The sequence below is a fragment of the Chrysemys picta genome, chromosome 9 (genome assembly GCF_011386835.1).
Source record: "Chrysemys picta bellii isolate R12L10 chromosome 9, ASM1138683v2, whole genome shotgun sequence".
Classification (NCBI taxonomy): domain Eukaryota; kingdom Metazoa; phylum Chordata; order Testudines; family Emydidae; genus Chrysemys; species Chrysemys picta.
The window spans coordinates 9,228,351-9,245,709 of NC_088799.1; the positions used below are offsets into that span (position 1 = coordinate 9,228,351).

General features: G+C 38.9%; 1 protein-coding gene across 1 annotated transcript in view; it reads left to right on the forward strand.

The window, feature by feature from the left end:
* MCCC1 (methylcrotonyl-CoA carboxylase subunit 1) overlaps nucleotides 1-8,432 on the forward strand; it is a 28,075-nt gene extending 19,643 nt beyond the window's left edge. The window contains exons 16-19 of the mRNA XM_005285987.5: nucleotides 4,269-4,406; nucleotides 5,161-5,268; nucleotides 5,876-5,947; nucleotides 7,534-8,432. Coding sequence (XP_005286044.2) covers nucleotides 4,269-4,406; nucleotides 5,161-5,268; nucleotides 5,876-5,947; nucleotides 7,534-7,653 — 438 coding nt within the window. The 3' untranslated portion in view covers nucleotides 7,654-8,432. The remainder of the gene's footprint in view (nucleotides 1-4,268; nucleotides 4,407-5,160; nucleotides 5,269-5,875; nucleotides 5,948-7,533) is intronic.
* The last annotated feature ends 8,927 nt before the right edge of the window (nucleotides 8,433-17,359 follow it).

Below are 17,359 nucleotides of genomic sequence, written 5' to 3' on the forward strand. Positions count from 1 at the left end.
GCTGAGGAAGGAGACTGAGACTAGGAGCAAGGAAGGGAAATGGGGAGTGCGTACTACGAGCCAGTAGGTGTATGCTTAAATCAGAGGAGGGGCTGAGAGGGAGACTGGGACTGGCTGGGCAAGGAAACTTGGACTGAGAACCGGTAGGAGGAAGGAAGATAGAGGGGAGCGGAGACAGTTCTGATGAAAAGCTGGGACACGGGGAGAGAGGAGCCATGCAAATAAATAAAGGTTTGGAAAATATGCCTCAGCAAAAGGCTCAAGGAGGAGCTCACTCTATTCACTTTATCAAAGAGAAGATTAAGGGGGATTTGATCACAGTCACAGGGCTCTTCAGTCTATCACACAAATCTATAACGAGATCCAATGGGTGGAATTTGAAGCTAGGCAAATTCAGACTAGAAATAAGACTCAAATTTTTAACAGCGAGGGTAATTAACCATTGGAACAAGCTACCAAGGGTTGTGATGCATTCTCCATTACTGGGCATTTTAAAATCAAGATTGGATGTTTTTCTAAAAAAATATGCTCTAGTTCAAATAGAAATTAATTCAGGGAGGTCAGACTAGATAACCACTATGGTCCTTTCTGGCTTTATGATCTTTGAAGCTGGGACTGGCTGTGAAAAGAGATTGGGACAAGGATCTGGGGAGTGGACACTGAGATTGGATGAGGAGCGTGGCGGAGAGATTGGGACTGGGAATCAAATCAGTTGGGGTGGAAAACATGAGTGGGTGAGACTGGAAGGGTGCAGGAGAGAGACAGATTTGATGAGGGGCAGAGAGGAACTCGGAATGGCTGGACAAAAAAGGTTGGAGGAGAGGAGACTAGGACAGGGAGTCCAGAGAAGGACATTCAGCGAAGGAGACGGGCTGCGATGAGAAGCATGATAAGTGGAGACTGGGACAGGGTTGGCAAGGAGAATAGAACTAGGATGAGGAGCTGGGGTTAAGGAACTGGGACAAGGACAGATTAGAGAAAATGGGGCAGAAGATGTCCTGAGTGCTGGGAGAGGGCAGAAGAGTCAGTGCTCACTAGAGCAAAATCATCTCTAGACTCTGGAATGTAATCCAAGATTCCTGAGCTGCCACCAAATATCTGTGAAACACACTGTCAAATTGCGTGTGTCTCCTCCCTGTCAAGGGCTGGCCCACGTAAAGGATGACAACCTACTATTGCTATCAGTTCTGTGTTAGCTCAAGTGGCAGAGGTCTGTGCAATTGAGCTAAAGGTTCCAAACTTGCTGATGACCCACGTAGGTGTCACTATGCCACCATGTGATGGAATTGCTGTTTTTTCAGTTTGCTTGTTTAAAAACCTAGGAAATTAACACACAAAAATCATGTTAAAGAACTTTATTAAGGTTACAAAGCACTCAAAAGCTAGAAAATGCCATTATTAAGGTTGCTTGTGCAAACTTAATTTGGCTCTCTTTTGCGTATGCTGTATGACATAGTCTTCAGATTCATAATTATATATAGTGGGGTAGCCACTTGGTCAACCTTGCTTTAGGGTGCATACAAGGGTTATTTTGTGGATTCTGTATCTCAAGACCACACATTTTAAGAATCCACGTGATGACACTCTTATCATTGTTGAGCATTTTGAAATGCCAACATTTCACCCCTCCCTCACCACCACCCCTCATAATCAGGAAGAGTTCACATTGTTACCTGCTCACTTTAGGGCACACCACCTATACCCTACCGATGGCTCGAGGCATGACCTGGTCAATTTAGGCATCCCACCCTTTACCTTCCAAGAGCTCAGGGTGTAAGGTACTTATCCTTACCCACAGGGCTCAGAAAGAAACCAGGTCAGTTTGAGTACCTGCCCCTGCCCATGGGGCTCAGGGCTTTACGGGTGTGTGGAACCTTTTCCCAGTGAAAGAGCTTTACACAGTTGTGCTCTAAACATCTATTTCACCCGATGGCCAGTTAGGATCCATTCATCTGGGGGTTCCTGGCAATGCCTCTACATGTCATGGTTATACAGTGAGATCAGAGTTCCGGCAGCTTGATGTTGAACTGCAGTCCGGAAACGGTTCCCAAAGAGCATTGTTTTTCGTATACATTATATAGATAAATCTAGCTACCTCCTTCAAATGTACTAATCCTATCACATTATCCCACACTCCTAAATAACAGAAATTTTAACCAATTACATACTGGCACCTAGGTGTCCTCCTTGCTGCCCAAGTTTTTTACATTTGTATCTTTCATGCCCAAATTGTAACTTAGTTGTGACCTTCTCTGTTTATGCAGGTGGTCAGCATAAAAACTCTGGTTAGAGCTTATCTTACCATGTATTGAGTCTCTTTCTGTTTCCTCCCTAATTTCCCAGTGCTGGGTGTGTCTACTTTACAACCTTGAGGATTATAACTCTTCTTAGGGACATTCCTGGGGGAGGGGGGTCGTGCTTTATCAGCAGCAGAACATTGTTTTTTTTTTTTTTTCAATTTTAGTGGTGAACTCCTTGAGTTTCACCCAAGGCTGGTTTAATATGTGTGTGTGTGTGGGGGGGGGGGGATGCAGCTCAACCAAGTTCCTTGAATAATTTACAACCTAATATTAGAACAGCAAATTGCTGAGTCCAAGGTGGAGAAGGATTTAAAGAAAGTAAAACCTATGCAAAGAGAACAGTCAATGTTCATTTTTACGTCCATTTCCAATATCTCTGCACATCTAGGCCTTGAACAAGTGTGATCTCTTGGCTCAAGAAGTTAATTTTAATGCAATTAACATAAGAACAAGACTGAGAGAAACTGTTGTTAACCAAGAAATATTTTCATGTATACAATTTTTCATCTTTAACATTCTGGAAAAGTACAGGATTAGCATCTCTGAAAAGTTAAATCCTCTATGTACAGAACAGGGATAGCATGCTAGAAGTACTGTAAGATTCTCCACGTTGTCTCAATCCTGTTGTGGAAGGATCACTTAGGAAGAGGAAGGGCACCAGATTGAACAGGCTGTGGCGAATGAAACAATCACTAACCTCTCTGCTGCGATTCCCAACAGTGCTGGTACTTATTTCCTGTAGGAATGGAGGTTTATTTAATCTGGACACCTGTGCATTTGGAATTGGACTGAGACCATCATCTTACTCACGTGGAATATCAAACAGCCATCGTATGGTCACTAATTTGGGTTACTATCAACCTTGGCTGGATTGTCAGTAATGACCAAGGACTTCTAGGCATAAATAATCCAATTTTAGAGTCTGATTCTACAGTCCTTCCTTAACTTTGTTTGGAAGTTTTGTCTATGACACTTTCCCTAATCCAGAAGTTCTCCTCAGAGCCTCCATTGTCAGTATTCCTCCTTCAAGTGCAACCTTCCTTTTTGTCATCTTGCTTATCTAACTTTGGCAGAGCCACCCATCAGTGTGGGCGGGAGGGGGAGAACGACAACAAGTGGTACTTACTATGGAGAGTAACTTGTATCCCTTCCCAAGGGTAGTTCATTCAGCCTATAAATCATTCTTCATAAACTAGGATTTCTTTCTAGCAATTTCTTGTTAAACTTTTTGTTCAAGAAATTAACCATACGCTGTTAAGCAAGTCTTGTCCTTTTATGTCACCTGGGAGATAATAGGGTCGTGAGCGCTTAGGTTCTCTAGAGATACTGAAGAAATTAATCTGCACTTACTGTGAGGAAAACCCTTAAAAATCAAAACAAAACATGGGAGGGAAAACTACATGGTAGAATATAACTGAATATTATCCACCTCAGACTGGAGTGACTTAGGACATTTAAATATGTATGTTAATACTTTAATGCAAATGGTTACTAGCATGTCCATTTATAACAATGATTTTTGTCCTGGAAATACTATTCTAAAGAGAGAATGCAGTGTTCTATTCAATCATCAGCAACATGGTTTAGATATTTGCTATGACTGTAAATGCTCCTTTGTATGACTACAGCATAGCATTTAGGCTTACTGGGTCATACAATACAGACAGGACCCCCTTATCCTGCCTGTATAATCAGTTTGGCCATTCTTTCTTCTTAGCCCTGAGTACTGAAGCCCTGGGCATTTTCCATTGCTGAAACACTATGAGATAGCTTCACCCATTTCCCACAATGCACTGATACCTAGTCAGTAGATGTACAAACTGAGAATGGGAGAAAAACTCATTTATGGACACAAATTGAACTATGTTGCTTGTAACCCATTAAGGTAATTGTGCCACTGACTGGTTACAAAATTACAGTTAGGCTCTGTGCTTATAACATCTTTTAACAGTAACAACTGTATTTCAGATAAAAGATGAAGCTTTCCATGTTTCTGGAGACATTTCTAATGACGGAGATTTGACTTACCTGAGATGTATAGTAAACGGGAGTGTTTGTAAATCTAAGCTGGTCATTTTGGACAACACTATTTGCCTCTTCTCACTGGTAAAGTTTCTTTTTCATCAGCTGAGATTTAAAATCTCGGCTGAGGGGGGGTAAGCAGGATTGTGAAATGGAGTGTAGTGGACTTAGACGAGTAATCTTAAATTTAGGGGGGTGAGATGTATCACTATTTCAATTTTTATAGCAGCCCATAATCTTCAGATCCTTGCTAGATTTAGAACTATAATTAGAAGTTGGTAACTAATAATCTACAACTGAGTAAATTAATTGCAATTACCAAATCAAAAGAGATGCAAATAATATTTGGAAAAAAATACTTTAACTTGTTCCCTAGAACCCTGGTTATAATTTACTGCTGAAAAGTATGCATGAGGAAGAGTTATGATATTTTTATTTTTTTAATGTACTTCATTTTTAAAATAAAATAATGAAAAATAAAAGTAATCAAGATGGAGCTGGAGGAGGAGAACTCCAATTTAGCCTTGAAAAATAAATTCAGATTAACATGACAGCTTACCTTGGCATTCTCTGCATTGCATTAGCAGTAGTACTTCTGAAGAAGAAATGTCCCAGCTTCCATGGTAAAGGTGGTCCGTTTTTTTCCAGTAAAAATGATTAAAGGAAATTAAATGACTTTGTGATAAATGTCATGTGAAATCCACATTAATAAACAAACTACTTAATTACTTAGTAACAAATGTATTCACTTCTGTCACTATAAATATAAAACAAGGTTTGTACCAATTGTAATGTGTTATGACATTAACTCAATCTTGGTTTATTTAATTTTCTGTAGAAAGGCAGTGCACAAATTGGGCTTCCAGTACCTAAATACTTATCTGGAGTGAGTGCAACAGGAACTCAAGGAGGTGCTATAGCACCTATGACTGGGACAATTGAAAAGGTGATTGTTACAAATGTGGGATGGGGAGGGAAAAGGAAACCTTTTTGAACGTCTCCTACATAGCCAGGTTCTAATAGGTTCTGCGGCAGGGGAAGCATGTCAATCTTGAGGCTGCCCTGGCTCCTTCCAGTTGGAGAAAATCCCTCAGTTTGTTCACCTGTACAGATGGTTTCCAGACTTCCTGGTCTTGTTTCTGCAGAACACGGGAAGAGCCCTTTAAAAATTCTAAGCATTTGGCTAAACTTGCCATTTTTAATTAAATTTCTTCCTTTTAATTGGTTTTCAGCCACATGTCTCTAGAGCTGAAACCATAGAGGCTTGCTGATCTATTCCCTCATGGCAGATAAGCCTACTGAAAAGGATTAGTCATAGAATATCAGGGTTGGCAGGGACCTCAGGAGGTCATCTAGTCCAACCCCCTGTTCAAAGCAGGACCAATCCCCAAGTCCAGAAGATGCCTTTATTATTCAGCTCTCCTTTAGCTTTTCTCTGAAGGAAACTTTCACCTCTTTTGCTAGCCAGATGTCCAGGTAGAAATCCTGCCCAAGTGATTTTGATTATATGGACATACATGATTTTTCAATCCTTGCTTGCTTTGAATTTGTAGGTATTTGTGAAAGCAGGGGACAAGGTGCAAGCTGGAGACCCTCTAATGGTTATGATAGCTATGAAAATGGAGGTGAGTGACATTAAAAGGGTTTAATTACTGGGAAGAAAAAAACAAACTCCAGTGATACTGAAATGAATCTAGGGTTGGGTTTATTGGGATATTGTACAATTCAGTCTTGTTTCATCATCAACACCACTTGAAATCTTGCAAAACTAATACGTTATCTGACTGGATTTCAGAGAATTATGTTTACTGGTACATTATTATCAAAGAATATTTGATGTATAATTTTTATCGGTAATTTTTGTAAATGCTCATTTTGTTAGCTCTTTAAATGCCTCAGAAATAAATTATCCATTATTTTCAATACGAAACCGTCTTTCATAATCTGGATGTTTTACTTTACTTTCTCTCACCGTGATTTAAACACATGATATTACTATCTGCTGTTGCTTTATGCTGAAATTCAGCAAGCAGTGATTCTCTCTCTAAATATATACCCAGCGTTTTCTTGTGTGTAATCCTGTTGATTATTGTTTACATAAAGCGTTACAGAGAGTAGACTAAAGATTCTTTGTAAGAGTCAACATGAAATGTAATGTAGCAGTATGTGGGATGTTCTATCATGTTTTGTTACATTGCTTGGCATTGGCTAAAATTGCTGGCACTATCCCAGTTTCTGTAGTTTGAGCTGGTTGGGTTTGGATTTATTTTGACAGTGCAGTGTATGGGAGTGAACTAAATAATGTAACAGATTTAAGCTAGTGTTTGAAATATTTTATAAATTTTGATAACATTGTGTAAAATCCTGCATACTGAGAAAATTAATTCAAATTTAAAATTATTAAAATTTATTTTGGTAATTGTGCATCACTGGGTGGTTGTAACATTGGTATCCATGTTACATATGTGGCTCTTCGTGTCTTTCATTCATAATTTCCCTGAGTAGTTCCTAAATATTTGTGCTACTATTTAAAATAAAAAGGTTAAATTGCAAAAATAAACACGTTAATTTAAATGAATCCTTGCTAAGATATAAGAAATTATTTGTTATTGTTTTGATTATTAGACTAATCCTATGTAGAAACTATCAGGGCAACAAAAGGTACAATGGAAAATGAACGTGATATAATAATCATATGAGCCAAATTTGGACTTGGTGTGTAAGCAGTTGGTAATCACATCTTAATTTAGCCTAAGATCTGTTAAATAAAAACACTTCCTGTCCACCAAACAAAAATATATTAAATGCATCAGCAGTCCTACTGACCTGTTAAATGGTTAACATTGTTGAACTAAAACTGAGTTATTTTAACAGGTGTCTAATTTATTTTTAAGAAGGAATAATGAAGTAAAACAAGATGGAAATATCTGTGCTTCAAAATGTAACCCCAAATAGTGTTTTGTTTTCCTCTCCAGTTAAATATTGAAGAGGAAAGACCAAAGTAACTTGAAAATGAGGTTCTTTCAAGAATAAAAATAACATTTTAGAAGAATGAAATGTGTCAAAAGAAGTGGTAAATGTTGATTTGATCTAATCTCACCTCTGCTCAGTATTTATATGGTTGATTGTACTAAGATGGAATTGTTATTAAAACAAGAGAGAATTTTTTAAAATATTCTATTGATTTATCTATGCACTTGTTTCTATGCAGCATACCATAAGGGCTCCAAAGGCAGGAATAATAAAGAAGGTTAATTACCAAGAAGGCTCTCAGGCCAACAGACATGCTCCACTAGTTGAGTTAGTGGATGAAGACATGGAATCAAATTGAACTCCAAGGAAGGTGCTAATTTTTGCTTTCTTGGTTTTCTCCAAGAAAAGGTGTCTTTGTAGTTTGTTCAGCATTCCATGGACATAGTTACATGGCAGATTGTGTCCACTTCCCCTAAAAACTGGACATTACTAAATTGTAATAAAAGATAAACAGCTAAGGGTCTGATCCTGCAATCCTTAGTGTAAAATTCCTATTGAGCAATTACATTTGCCTGATTAGTGACTGCAGGATCTGTCCTTAAATTGGTATTTACAGGTGTTTTTGTAGCGATTGGAGACCAGCTTCCAAAGTATTGGTTCTTGCCTACTTTGTCATTATGAGCTGCCATATTTTTCCCCTTAAACTTTCCTACATTTCAGACTCCTTGAAATATCATCCTTACTGAGGCAAAATGCCCATAAATGGCCTGAGTTTTGCCTGAGTATTGAATGCAGGATTGGTCCCATCACATATACTCTTAGCTAAGTCACTTTATCTCTTGGTGCCTCTTGTTTATCCATTTGTAAATGGGGATAAGGGTGCTTAGTTACGTCACTCGGGGGTGGGAGGTGTGAGGGAGATTGAATTTCCATAATTATTGTAAAATACTTGGAAAATCTCTGATGAAAGGTGTTATAGAAGGGAAAAGAAATATTATTGCTATATTAATCAAAACTGAATCTGTTTTCAGGATGGATTATTTTATCTTGAGAGCTCAGATTGTAATACAGAAAGACTGTACATTTATTTAATATTAAAATATTTGTGCCATAATAAAATATATATTTTAAAATTCAGATTACTTTTCCCATATCTCTTCATGTTTCAGTCTGCAAAGTTTATATGTTGTTCATTTGCCAGAATGTGGTGTTCCCAAGATCATTATAAAGATATGAAATGTCAGACTGATTGTAACACTTATTGCTACATTCATGTGTACATTTCTTCATTAATTAAAATGTGTGGTTCTTTTATACACAAATGCAGTATAAGTGAGGGGAATACTACATATTGGCTATTTACTGTAATTTATTTTTAACTTGTTGATGCTGAATCCCAAATGCTTGGGTAAAGGGAAAGGACACTTTATTAATAAAAATGCCCATATTAATTATTAAAACCTTTCAAATTCCTTCCACAGTTTATACAGTGTGAAGTGCTTTTTGTCATATGAACTTTCAGGATACTGTCTATGTGCCCATTGTGGTTATCTGGCATGGTTTGAACTGTAGACAGGACAATATAGCTGTTACAGAACCATGTTAGAGAATCACCATACACACGATGGCTCCAATCCTGCAGAGAGATTTCTCAGGGGTCCAGGTGCTGGCAGCCTGGCTCACTGGTTAAAACTGGACTATGGGAACAGGAACTGTAACTGGGGGCCAAGGGTTGGAGTCAAAGTCAGGAGCCAAGAACCAGAGCCAGAATCAGGAGTCGGGAACCAGAGCCAAGAGTCAGAGGTGGAGTCAGGACCAAGGAAGGGGATGTGAGCTGGAACAAGTCTGGATCCTGAGAGAACACAGCAGCAGGCCTAGCATTGAGCAACCCGTGACCTGCTGCTGAGCTGAAAGCAGGCCTACCGGCTCTCTTCAGCCAATCAGGTGTTCCGACCGCAATCCAGCTGAACTCATTAATCAGCCTGGCTAGTTCTCAGGCTCACGCATCTAAAGGTGCTCAATCCTGACCAGATCTGTGCAGATGGCCTTTGTACCTGTGTGGAGCCTCTCTGAAGTCATTGTGGGCTCAAGCCACTACCTCAGGGGTTCTCAGACTGGGGGTCGTGACACCTTAGGGGGTCGCAAGGTTATTTATTACATGGGGGTTTCAAGCTGTCAGCCTCCACCCCCAAACTCTGCTTTGTCTCCAGCATTGATAATAGTGTTAAATATAAAAATGTGTTTTTAATTTATAAGGGGGGGTCGCACTCATAGGCTTGCTGTGTGAAAGGGGTCACCAGTACAAAAGTTTGAGAACCACTGCACTACGTCATGATGAGTTTGCTAACATGATTCTGTGACTGCTGACCTGCCCACAATGCAGACAAAAAACATGTTAGAACACAGATTTTAGACAGTTGTATGTTGGTCTGGTTACTAATAGTGTAGGCAGTCCTATTTATTTCCAGTTAGGTGTCTTCAGTGCCTTCAATGGGACCCCATAGGATTGGAACCTAGGTACAGAAATTTGAAGTAATCTCTATAAAGGCTTTGTGGTTTAGCAAGTAAGATATGGGTCTGTTCCTATCTCTGCGTTTAAACCTCTTATATGAATCTTTACCAAGTCATTTAAACTCTCTGAGCCAGCTTCTCCTGTCTGATTAATTCACTTTGCGCTGCTTACTCAAGCCGTCCATTCTTCAGTTACTCCATCTAGCAGATGGATAAGTGCACATTTTTCATAGACCAAAGGGGCATTTGGGTGAGGAATGAAGAAGGACAAGTTTTTAATGAGATCCAAGAGTTTTCTTTCACTTCTGAAAATTATCCCTTTGTGATTTTTGGAGGCTAGCAGCAAAAATATTCTCTGTTGATGTGTTTTTTTTCTCCATAAGCTTCATTGACAGAGAATCTCATCTAGTTTTCAAATGATGGCAATTTTTTAAACATTTTATTATTTCTGCCCTTTAAAACTGCCTCCTGCATGAGCCAATGTCAAAATCTACCCACATTTCCAATATTCTGCTGTAATGTGATTTAATTAGGCAGGTAGAGGAACATTCGCAAAAAAAAAAAAAGCCTTTTTTGGGCCATATTTAATCAACGTTTTCAGAAAATATTCTAGCTGACATTAAAAAATTTGAAAGCATGAGGATTTTTCTTTGTTGATTTTGATCTTCACAACAATCTTATGGGAACATGGTTGTAACTTCTTTGTAGTGGAAACCCAGCTGCAGAGACAGGGCTTGAACACAGGTCATCTAGCTTCATAACCATGAGATTCTAGTACTTGAGCTAAAGGAAGATCTCTACTTGTCAGCTATAGAAATACCTTTGTTAAGCTGTAGCTGGCCAGCAGGGGGCAACATGTTTGCATATACACAGAGGGGCAGATTCTCAGCTGGTGTAAATTGTCATAGCTCCATTCAGTGGAACAGTCACTTTATAACAGCTAACAATTTGCCCTGTAGTGCCTACTCCTATACAAGGCGATAGCAGAAAACTCACAGTGGTCTAGCAAATAGGGCATGGGAGTGGAAGGCAGGAGAGCTGGATTCACTGAGTATGCCTTCATTCAGCCACTGTGATTCACTGTGTGACCTTGGGTAAGTCATGTAAACTATGTTTGCCTCAACTTCCTCATATATAATGAGGATAATGATACTTAACACATTGAGATCATTAGAGAAATGTGTTATATAAGTGCCTAAGTACTTATTTTGCATGCGTGCTGGTAAAATTGTAATTTCAGATGCAGTCTTCATCATTACTTGTAGAACTTTAAGCTTTTGCATTTTATTTAGGAAAAAAAATCTAAGCGAGTGAATTGTAAATTCCCTTCTTTAGATTTATTAACTCCTTGGCTGTAATGGTCATAGTCATCCAGTTGCCAGTAAATCCCAGCTCCCAGCATCAAGAGTATTAAAAAGTGAACCCTGAGTGTTTTTGATAGGGACTTTTAAAGCTCAACCAACAGTGGGAAGGAGGGGGTTGTCCCTGAGCAGAGTCTCATCTTCCTTTATAAAAGCATGAAGTTTAATACTCAAAGCAAAACATGTCCATTTTACAGGGAAGACCTACCAATGTACTTATTACAGCTGTATTGGTATCTGTTGATTATTTTTCTCTGGACTCTGACTGTCAAGAATTATTTTACTGTGATTCTGTTACTTTTTGTAAAGAGAGAGACAGTATTCTGCATAATATGTTTACTGGAGCATTTTATAGCAACCATATAAGGTTTGAGCATGTAGCTTTCAAATATGTTATGTTCTTAATAGATGTCTAAGTTGCTTGTATAAAGTAAATGGTATTTGTATTATGGATGGGTGCACATGATATGCAGACAGATGCCACATAATATTTTTATGACACTGGGAGAGCTTTCTGCAATAAGGATTCTATTTGGAAAGTAATGACGAATACCACTGAGGTTTTGTCCTTGAGTATGATGAAGTTGAATGCAGTCGCTTAGTTGAACTAATGTTGGCTGGCTTGTGTCACTTCTGGTTTGTTTGGTTTTTTTAAGGCAGCAATAAAGAGTAATTGCTTAATGGAAACCACTATATTCAGTTTTATTTGGACTATTTATATTTTATGAAATAAAAGCTTTTTTTTTTTTTTTTTTTAAATGCAGTGCCTTTCTTGAGATGTGTGTTCAGGGTAACACTGTTTATTATACGAGGAATCCACGCTATGCTAAACAGGGTGTTTTGATTGAATACCTCATATTTTTTTACTATAGCATTTAATAATTAACTAGAGCACATTTGTATGTCTAATGCCCTACTTGGTTTTTGAAGTGATAATGATAGTTAGATTTATCTTTAATCTGTCCTCCAGATAAGCAGTATTTTTTTGCCAAAAGTTACTTTTGAAATGTAATTGCTTTCTTTGTAAATGACAGCCAACTTGCTCACATGGGAAGTAAGAAAAGCAGGAGGTGGTATGCGCTACCACGCAAAATTCCAGGGAGTGTTTATGGGAAGAGGCTGTTGATGACTGCTTCCCTCTTCCTGACCCTCTGAAGACAGGAGGATGTGTTGGAGAGGCCACTTTTGGGGATCAGAATCAGTCTTATAATGGGAACGTGGTTGCATTCGTAATTGCCACCCCTTTGTTGTAGAGACAAAAGCAAATTAACGAAGAACACTGGGCAATATACTCCAGAGGATTTCCTCACTTTGACCTGGCTTTCTCTTTCCTTTTGTACACTGCCCCAATAAGTCATGTGACCAGTGGAACATGTTAACTCTTTACAGGCTCAGCACCTTTACCGGGTCATATCCAGGAAAGGTTGGTTACTATTTGCCATGATTATACCAAAAAACTGGGAGCTATTCTTGTGATATTGTATGGACCTACTCCCCAAAACAGGTTCCTGTTTGACAATATGAAAGCGGGGGAAGGTTGGCCAAAGATACGGGGGAAAACTCCATTCTTCCAGACGTTGCCAGATGGTCATCAGAGTTCATGCAAAGCATATGAGACCAAAGGGCCCACCCATAAAGTAAAGTACAAGGTGATCAAGAAAGATTGAAGAGCTAAGATAGCCCTATTGGGATTTAAACATGTAGCACCCAGGAATCTATGTATAGCATTCGAAACCTAATGTTTAGACTTTAAACCATCCTCTCAAGCCAATGTCCAAAACCGAGCCTGTATTTTATGACATTTTGCATTAATGTAGAGTTTTGAAAGCATTCCAGAATGCACCATATTGGAATTTGATAACCTTAAATTAAAGGTAAAAAATTTTGTTGATGTCCTCTGTCTGTAAGTTACATTCATTAAAATTTTCCCTGGCAAATGTTGTGCTCTCTCTAGTGGCCAACTTTTGCAAATTTCTTTTCCCATCCCTACTATCCCACCACACACATCCAGCCTTCAATAAGTCTCAGGGCATAATTATTAATTATTGTTTATTTGTGTTACTGTAGTGCCTACAAGCCCCAGTCATTAACCAGGACTCCATTGTGTTGGAACCTGTACAAACCCAGAACAAAAAGACAGTCTATCCCTCACCCCCAAAGAGCTTGTGATTTCACATACAATGGTGTAAATCCCCAATAAATCCATTTTAGTCCATTACATTAGTGTAATGATTGATCCAAAGCCCATTGAAATCAATAAAAAGACATACTGTTTGCAGTGAGCTGTGTCTCAGACCCTAAGTGAGAGGAAAATCAGGCCTTTATCTATGCTGCATAACCTAAAATACCCACCACCCAACATATCCAACAATTTGGGGGACAGAAGAAAGGGTGTGAGTGTCAATAAATTCTTTCTATTTCTGATACGTCCTTTAAATATTTGAATCTAGAGAGTTTGGTTTGTATTCCTTAACATGTTAGATTTCACAAGTGGGTGGATCTGACCATCTATCTAGGGCTGGCCTTAGGGAAAATGACACCCTGGGCTAACTTGTGTTTTAGTGCCCGTGCCCCCCTGGGCTCTCCATCACTCCTGGGTCCTGCTGCCTCCCTTGGCACCCTACCCATCTCCCCATCCCCCTTGACCCCCGCTGCCTCCTTCAGCTCCCCTCCCCCGCCCTTGCCCCAAGCTCCCTTCCACGGCCTCACACCCTAAACCCGCCCCACTCCTTGCCTCTTGACCACATTGCCCTGAACAGTCACCCACATCTCCCACCCATAAGGCCGGCCCTGAATCTGCCTATAGGTGTAGAATCTAGATGCTGTTTTTATGATTTTGTGGGAGTGTATACTCGTTTCCATCACTTCTTGGACTTTTTAGTTCAGGTCGTTATCCGATGGTAGATTTATCTCCAGGAGAGAGCAGTCTTGTTTGGACTTCATGAAACTCTAAATTTACTGCTTCTTTTTGTATCTTTGAATGGCATTCTAATATAAATATATAGAACTAAAGTGAACAGTTCATATGCTCTACTATGGCTATGTTTATACTCTAGATTACCTCTATACTATATTTGAGTACTATCTTTCATGTATACAGGTCTGTCTCATCGTACGCTGGGGTTACGTTCTGCGGTCAGTGCGTAAAGCGAAAACCGTGTATAGTCAAAATTACATTGAGTGTAATGGCAGGCGGAATTGCCCACACTACAGGAACAGTATTTAAATTGTTATTTTTCTCTTTTTTTGTTTTGTTTTTGTTTTTGCCAACCGCATAAAGCTGAATTCGCACATGTTAAATGCGCGTAAGCTGCGACAGACCTGTACAATGTTGTTGTAGCCATGTCAGTCCCAGGATATTCGAGAGACAAGGTGAGTGAAGTAATAGCTTTTATTGGAGCTTATTGTGTAAGCTCAAAAGCTTGTCTCTCTCACCAACAGAAGTTGGTCCAATAAAAGATATTCCCTCACCCACCTTGTCCTTCTACTGTCTTTCATGTAATTTTAACTCTTCTTAAACATTACAGTAAATTTAAAAAAAAAGTCTAATAGATACAACCATATGTTCCTAAATTAATCGAAAATTTTCCTCAGCAGCAAATGTAAGGCTTTTTTGTTTACACTTATTGTAATATTCACAGAAACAACAAGGAGTCCGGTGGCACCTTAAAGACTAACAGATTTATTTGGGCATAAGCTTTCGTGGGTAAAAAACCTCACTTCTTCAGATGCATGGAGTGAAAATTACAGATGCAGACATTATATAATGACACATGAAGAGAAGGGAGTTACCTCACAAGTGGAGAACCAGTGTTGACAGGGCCAATTCGATCAGGGTGGATGTAGTCCACTCCCAATAATTGATGAGGAGGTGTCAATTCCAGGAGAGGAAAAGCTGCTTTAGTAATGAGCCAGCCACTCCCAGTCCCTATTCAAGACCAAATTAATGGTGTTAAATTTGCAAATGTATTTTAGTTCTGCTGCTTCTCTTTGAAGTCTGTTTCTGAAGATTTTTTTGTTCAAGAATAGTTACTTTTAAATCTGTTATAGAATGTCCAGGGAGATTGAAGTGTTCACCAACTGGCTTTTGTATGTTACCATTCCTGATGTCCAATTTGTGTCCATTTATTCTTTTACATAGGGACTGTCCGGTTTGGCCAATGTACATGGCAGAGGGGCATTGCTGGCACATGGTGGCATATATAACATTAGTAGACGTGCAGGTGAATGAGCCCTTGATGGTGTGGCTGATGTACTAAGGCGACACCATCAGAGGACCCAACCACATCAGTCACACCATCAAGGGTTCATTCACCTGCACGTCTACTTTGATTGGCTGAAATCTTCTGGAACAGCAGCAGTTAGAAATAAAAGTGAATGGCTACTGGTTGATTGAAAGACAAGAGATACTTCATAATCTAGAGAGCATTCCAGAAGCAGTAAGATATTAATAATTGACATAAATTATACAGAGTCAGGGAAAGCCAAAATCATTTGTATGGAAATTTTTACTAGACAGGAACATAGAAAAACTGTTAAAAAATAAGTGCAAGTTTTGTTCTTGTGAGTATGTGACACATGAAGATAGAATGAAGAAACGTGTTGAATTATTGTGATGTGTCCAGCTATTGTCAAAGATAGATTATTGGAATCAAACAGCAAGAAAGGGAAAACTGGTCTGCACCAAATTTTTTTTTCTGTGCATTCTCCTTCATCTTCAGCAGCAGCATCATGAAGCACAGAATCTCTTGATGAAGATAGTGATATGAGTGATAACGAAAGTGAAGCTAATTTCATTTCTTCATCTTCTAATCAGAATCTTGCCACTCCATCTGCGTCAGCCCCGAAAACTCCCACTCCTGGAAAGTCTTCAGATATTCATCATATTGATATTTAGGTTTTTGGATAGAATGTCCCATGATCAGAAAAATGAACCTGATCATATGTTGGCTAGTGGAATTTATGCCAGCAATACACCATGTCATATCGTATCCTTATATGCTAGAATTTTTTCATAAGGTGCATCCAGTTTAAGTATTAAGTAGAAAACTGCTTGCAGGAAGCGTTCTGAATGGCAAAGTGGACTATGTGAAAAATAGAGTTGGTGTCCATATTGTGCAAGCTTCTCACATACTTCTAGTGTGTGATGGGTGGAGAAATAGTCACAATGAGGGTGTCATCAACGTCATGGTAACAACTCCACAACCTGTGTTTTACTTCTTTCAAGGCACAACTGAGCAGCACCACCTAGCCCAATATATTGCTGACCAATTAAAAAATATAATAAATGAATTGGCTCCATGAAAAGTTATTTCGGTTGTGACCAACAACGTCGCTAATATGAAAGCTGCTTAGGCTTTGTTGATAAATGAGCATCCACATCTCCTGTGTTAGGGACTTGCTGCCCCTACGATGCAGCTTTTCATTGGTGATGTTGAAGATCTGACTACTTTCTCATCACGTGTGTCAAAAGTGAGAAGCACTGTCAAGTTTTTCAGAAACAAATGTACCAGTAGCCATTTTTCAGAGTAATTTAGTACCTCAGTCGGTTTCATCCACCCTGAGTATGCCTTGTCATTGTGGATGGGCATCTTTTATTAAATATCTCAAAGAGCTTCAAATATGCAAGAAGATTCTTTAATCAGCTGGTGTTGAAGAAGCGGTGGTTGGGTATTCCGCACTGACATTTTTGATGTCTTTTGGATATGAAACTCGGAATTAATTTCACTTCTTGAATTAGTAGCTCAGAGCATTCAGAATATGAACAGTGATAATTTTACACTGTCTGATGTCAAGAATGAGTTCCTGAAAATAAGAAACATATTTGTGAGCATACGGAACACAGTCTACTTCCAAAAGCTGAAGATAAAAAGATAATAGACAAAATAATATAACAGAAAAAAAATCAAACAATCACTCCAGCACATGCTGCTGCCTAATTTCTTTATCAACACTTCCCACACCAAGCCCTTTCTGATGATTAATTTGATTCAGCTTTTGACCTCATGGAGGCTGTTGTAAATTTTAAAGGATATATAAATTAACAAAAAATTCCAATAGGGGTAGCAAATTCTAAAGGAAAAAGCAGCCCATTCAGTTGTAAAACAATGTGGAGTGCGATCCCAGCAGTTCAATCAAAACAGCTTGCTCCTTCATGATGATGGAAAGGATTGTGTCTTCCTTGCACTTCAG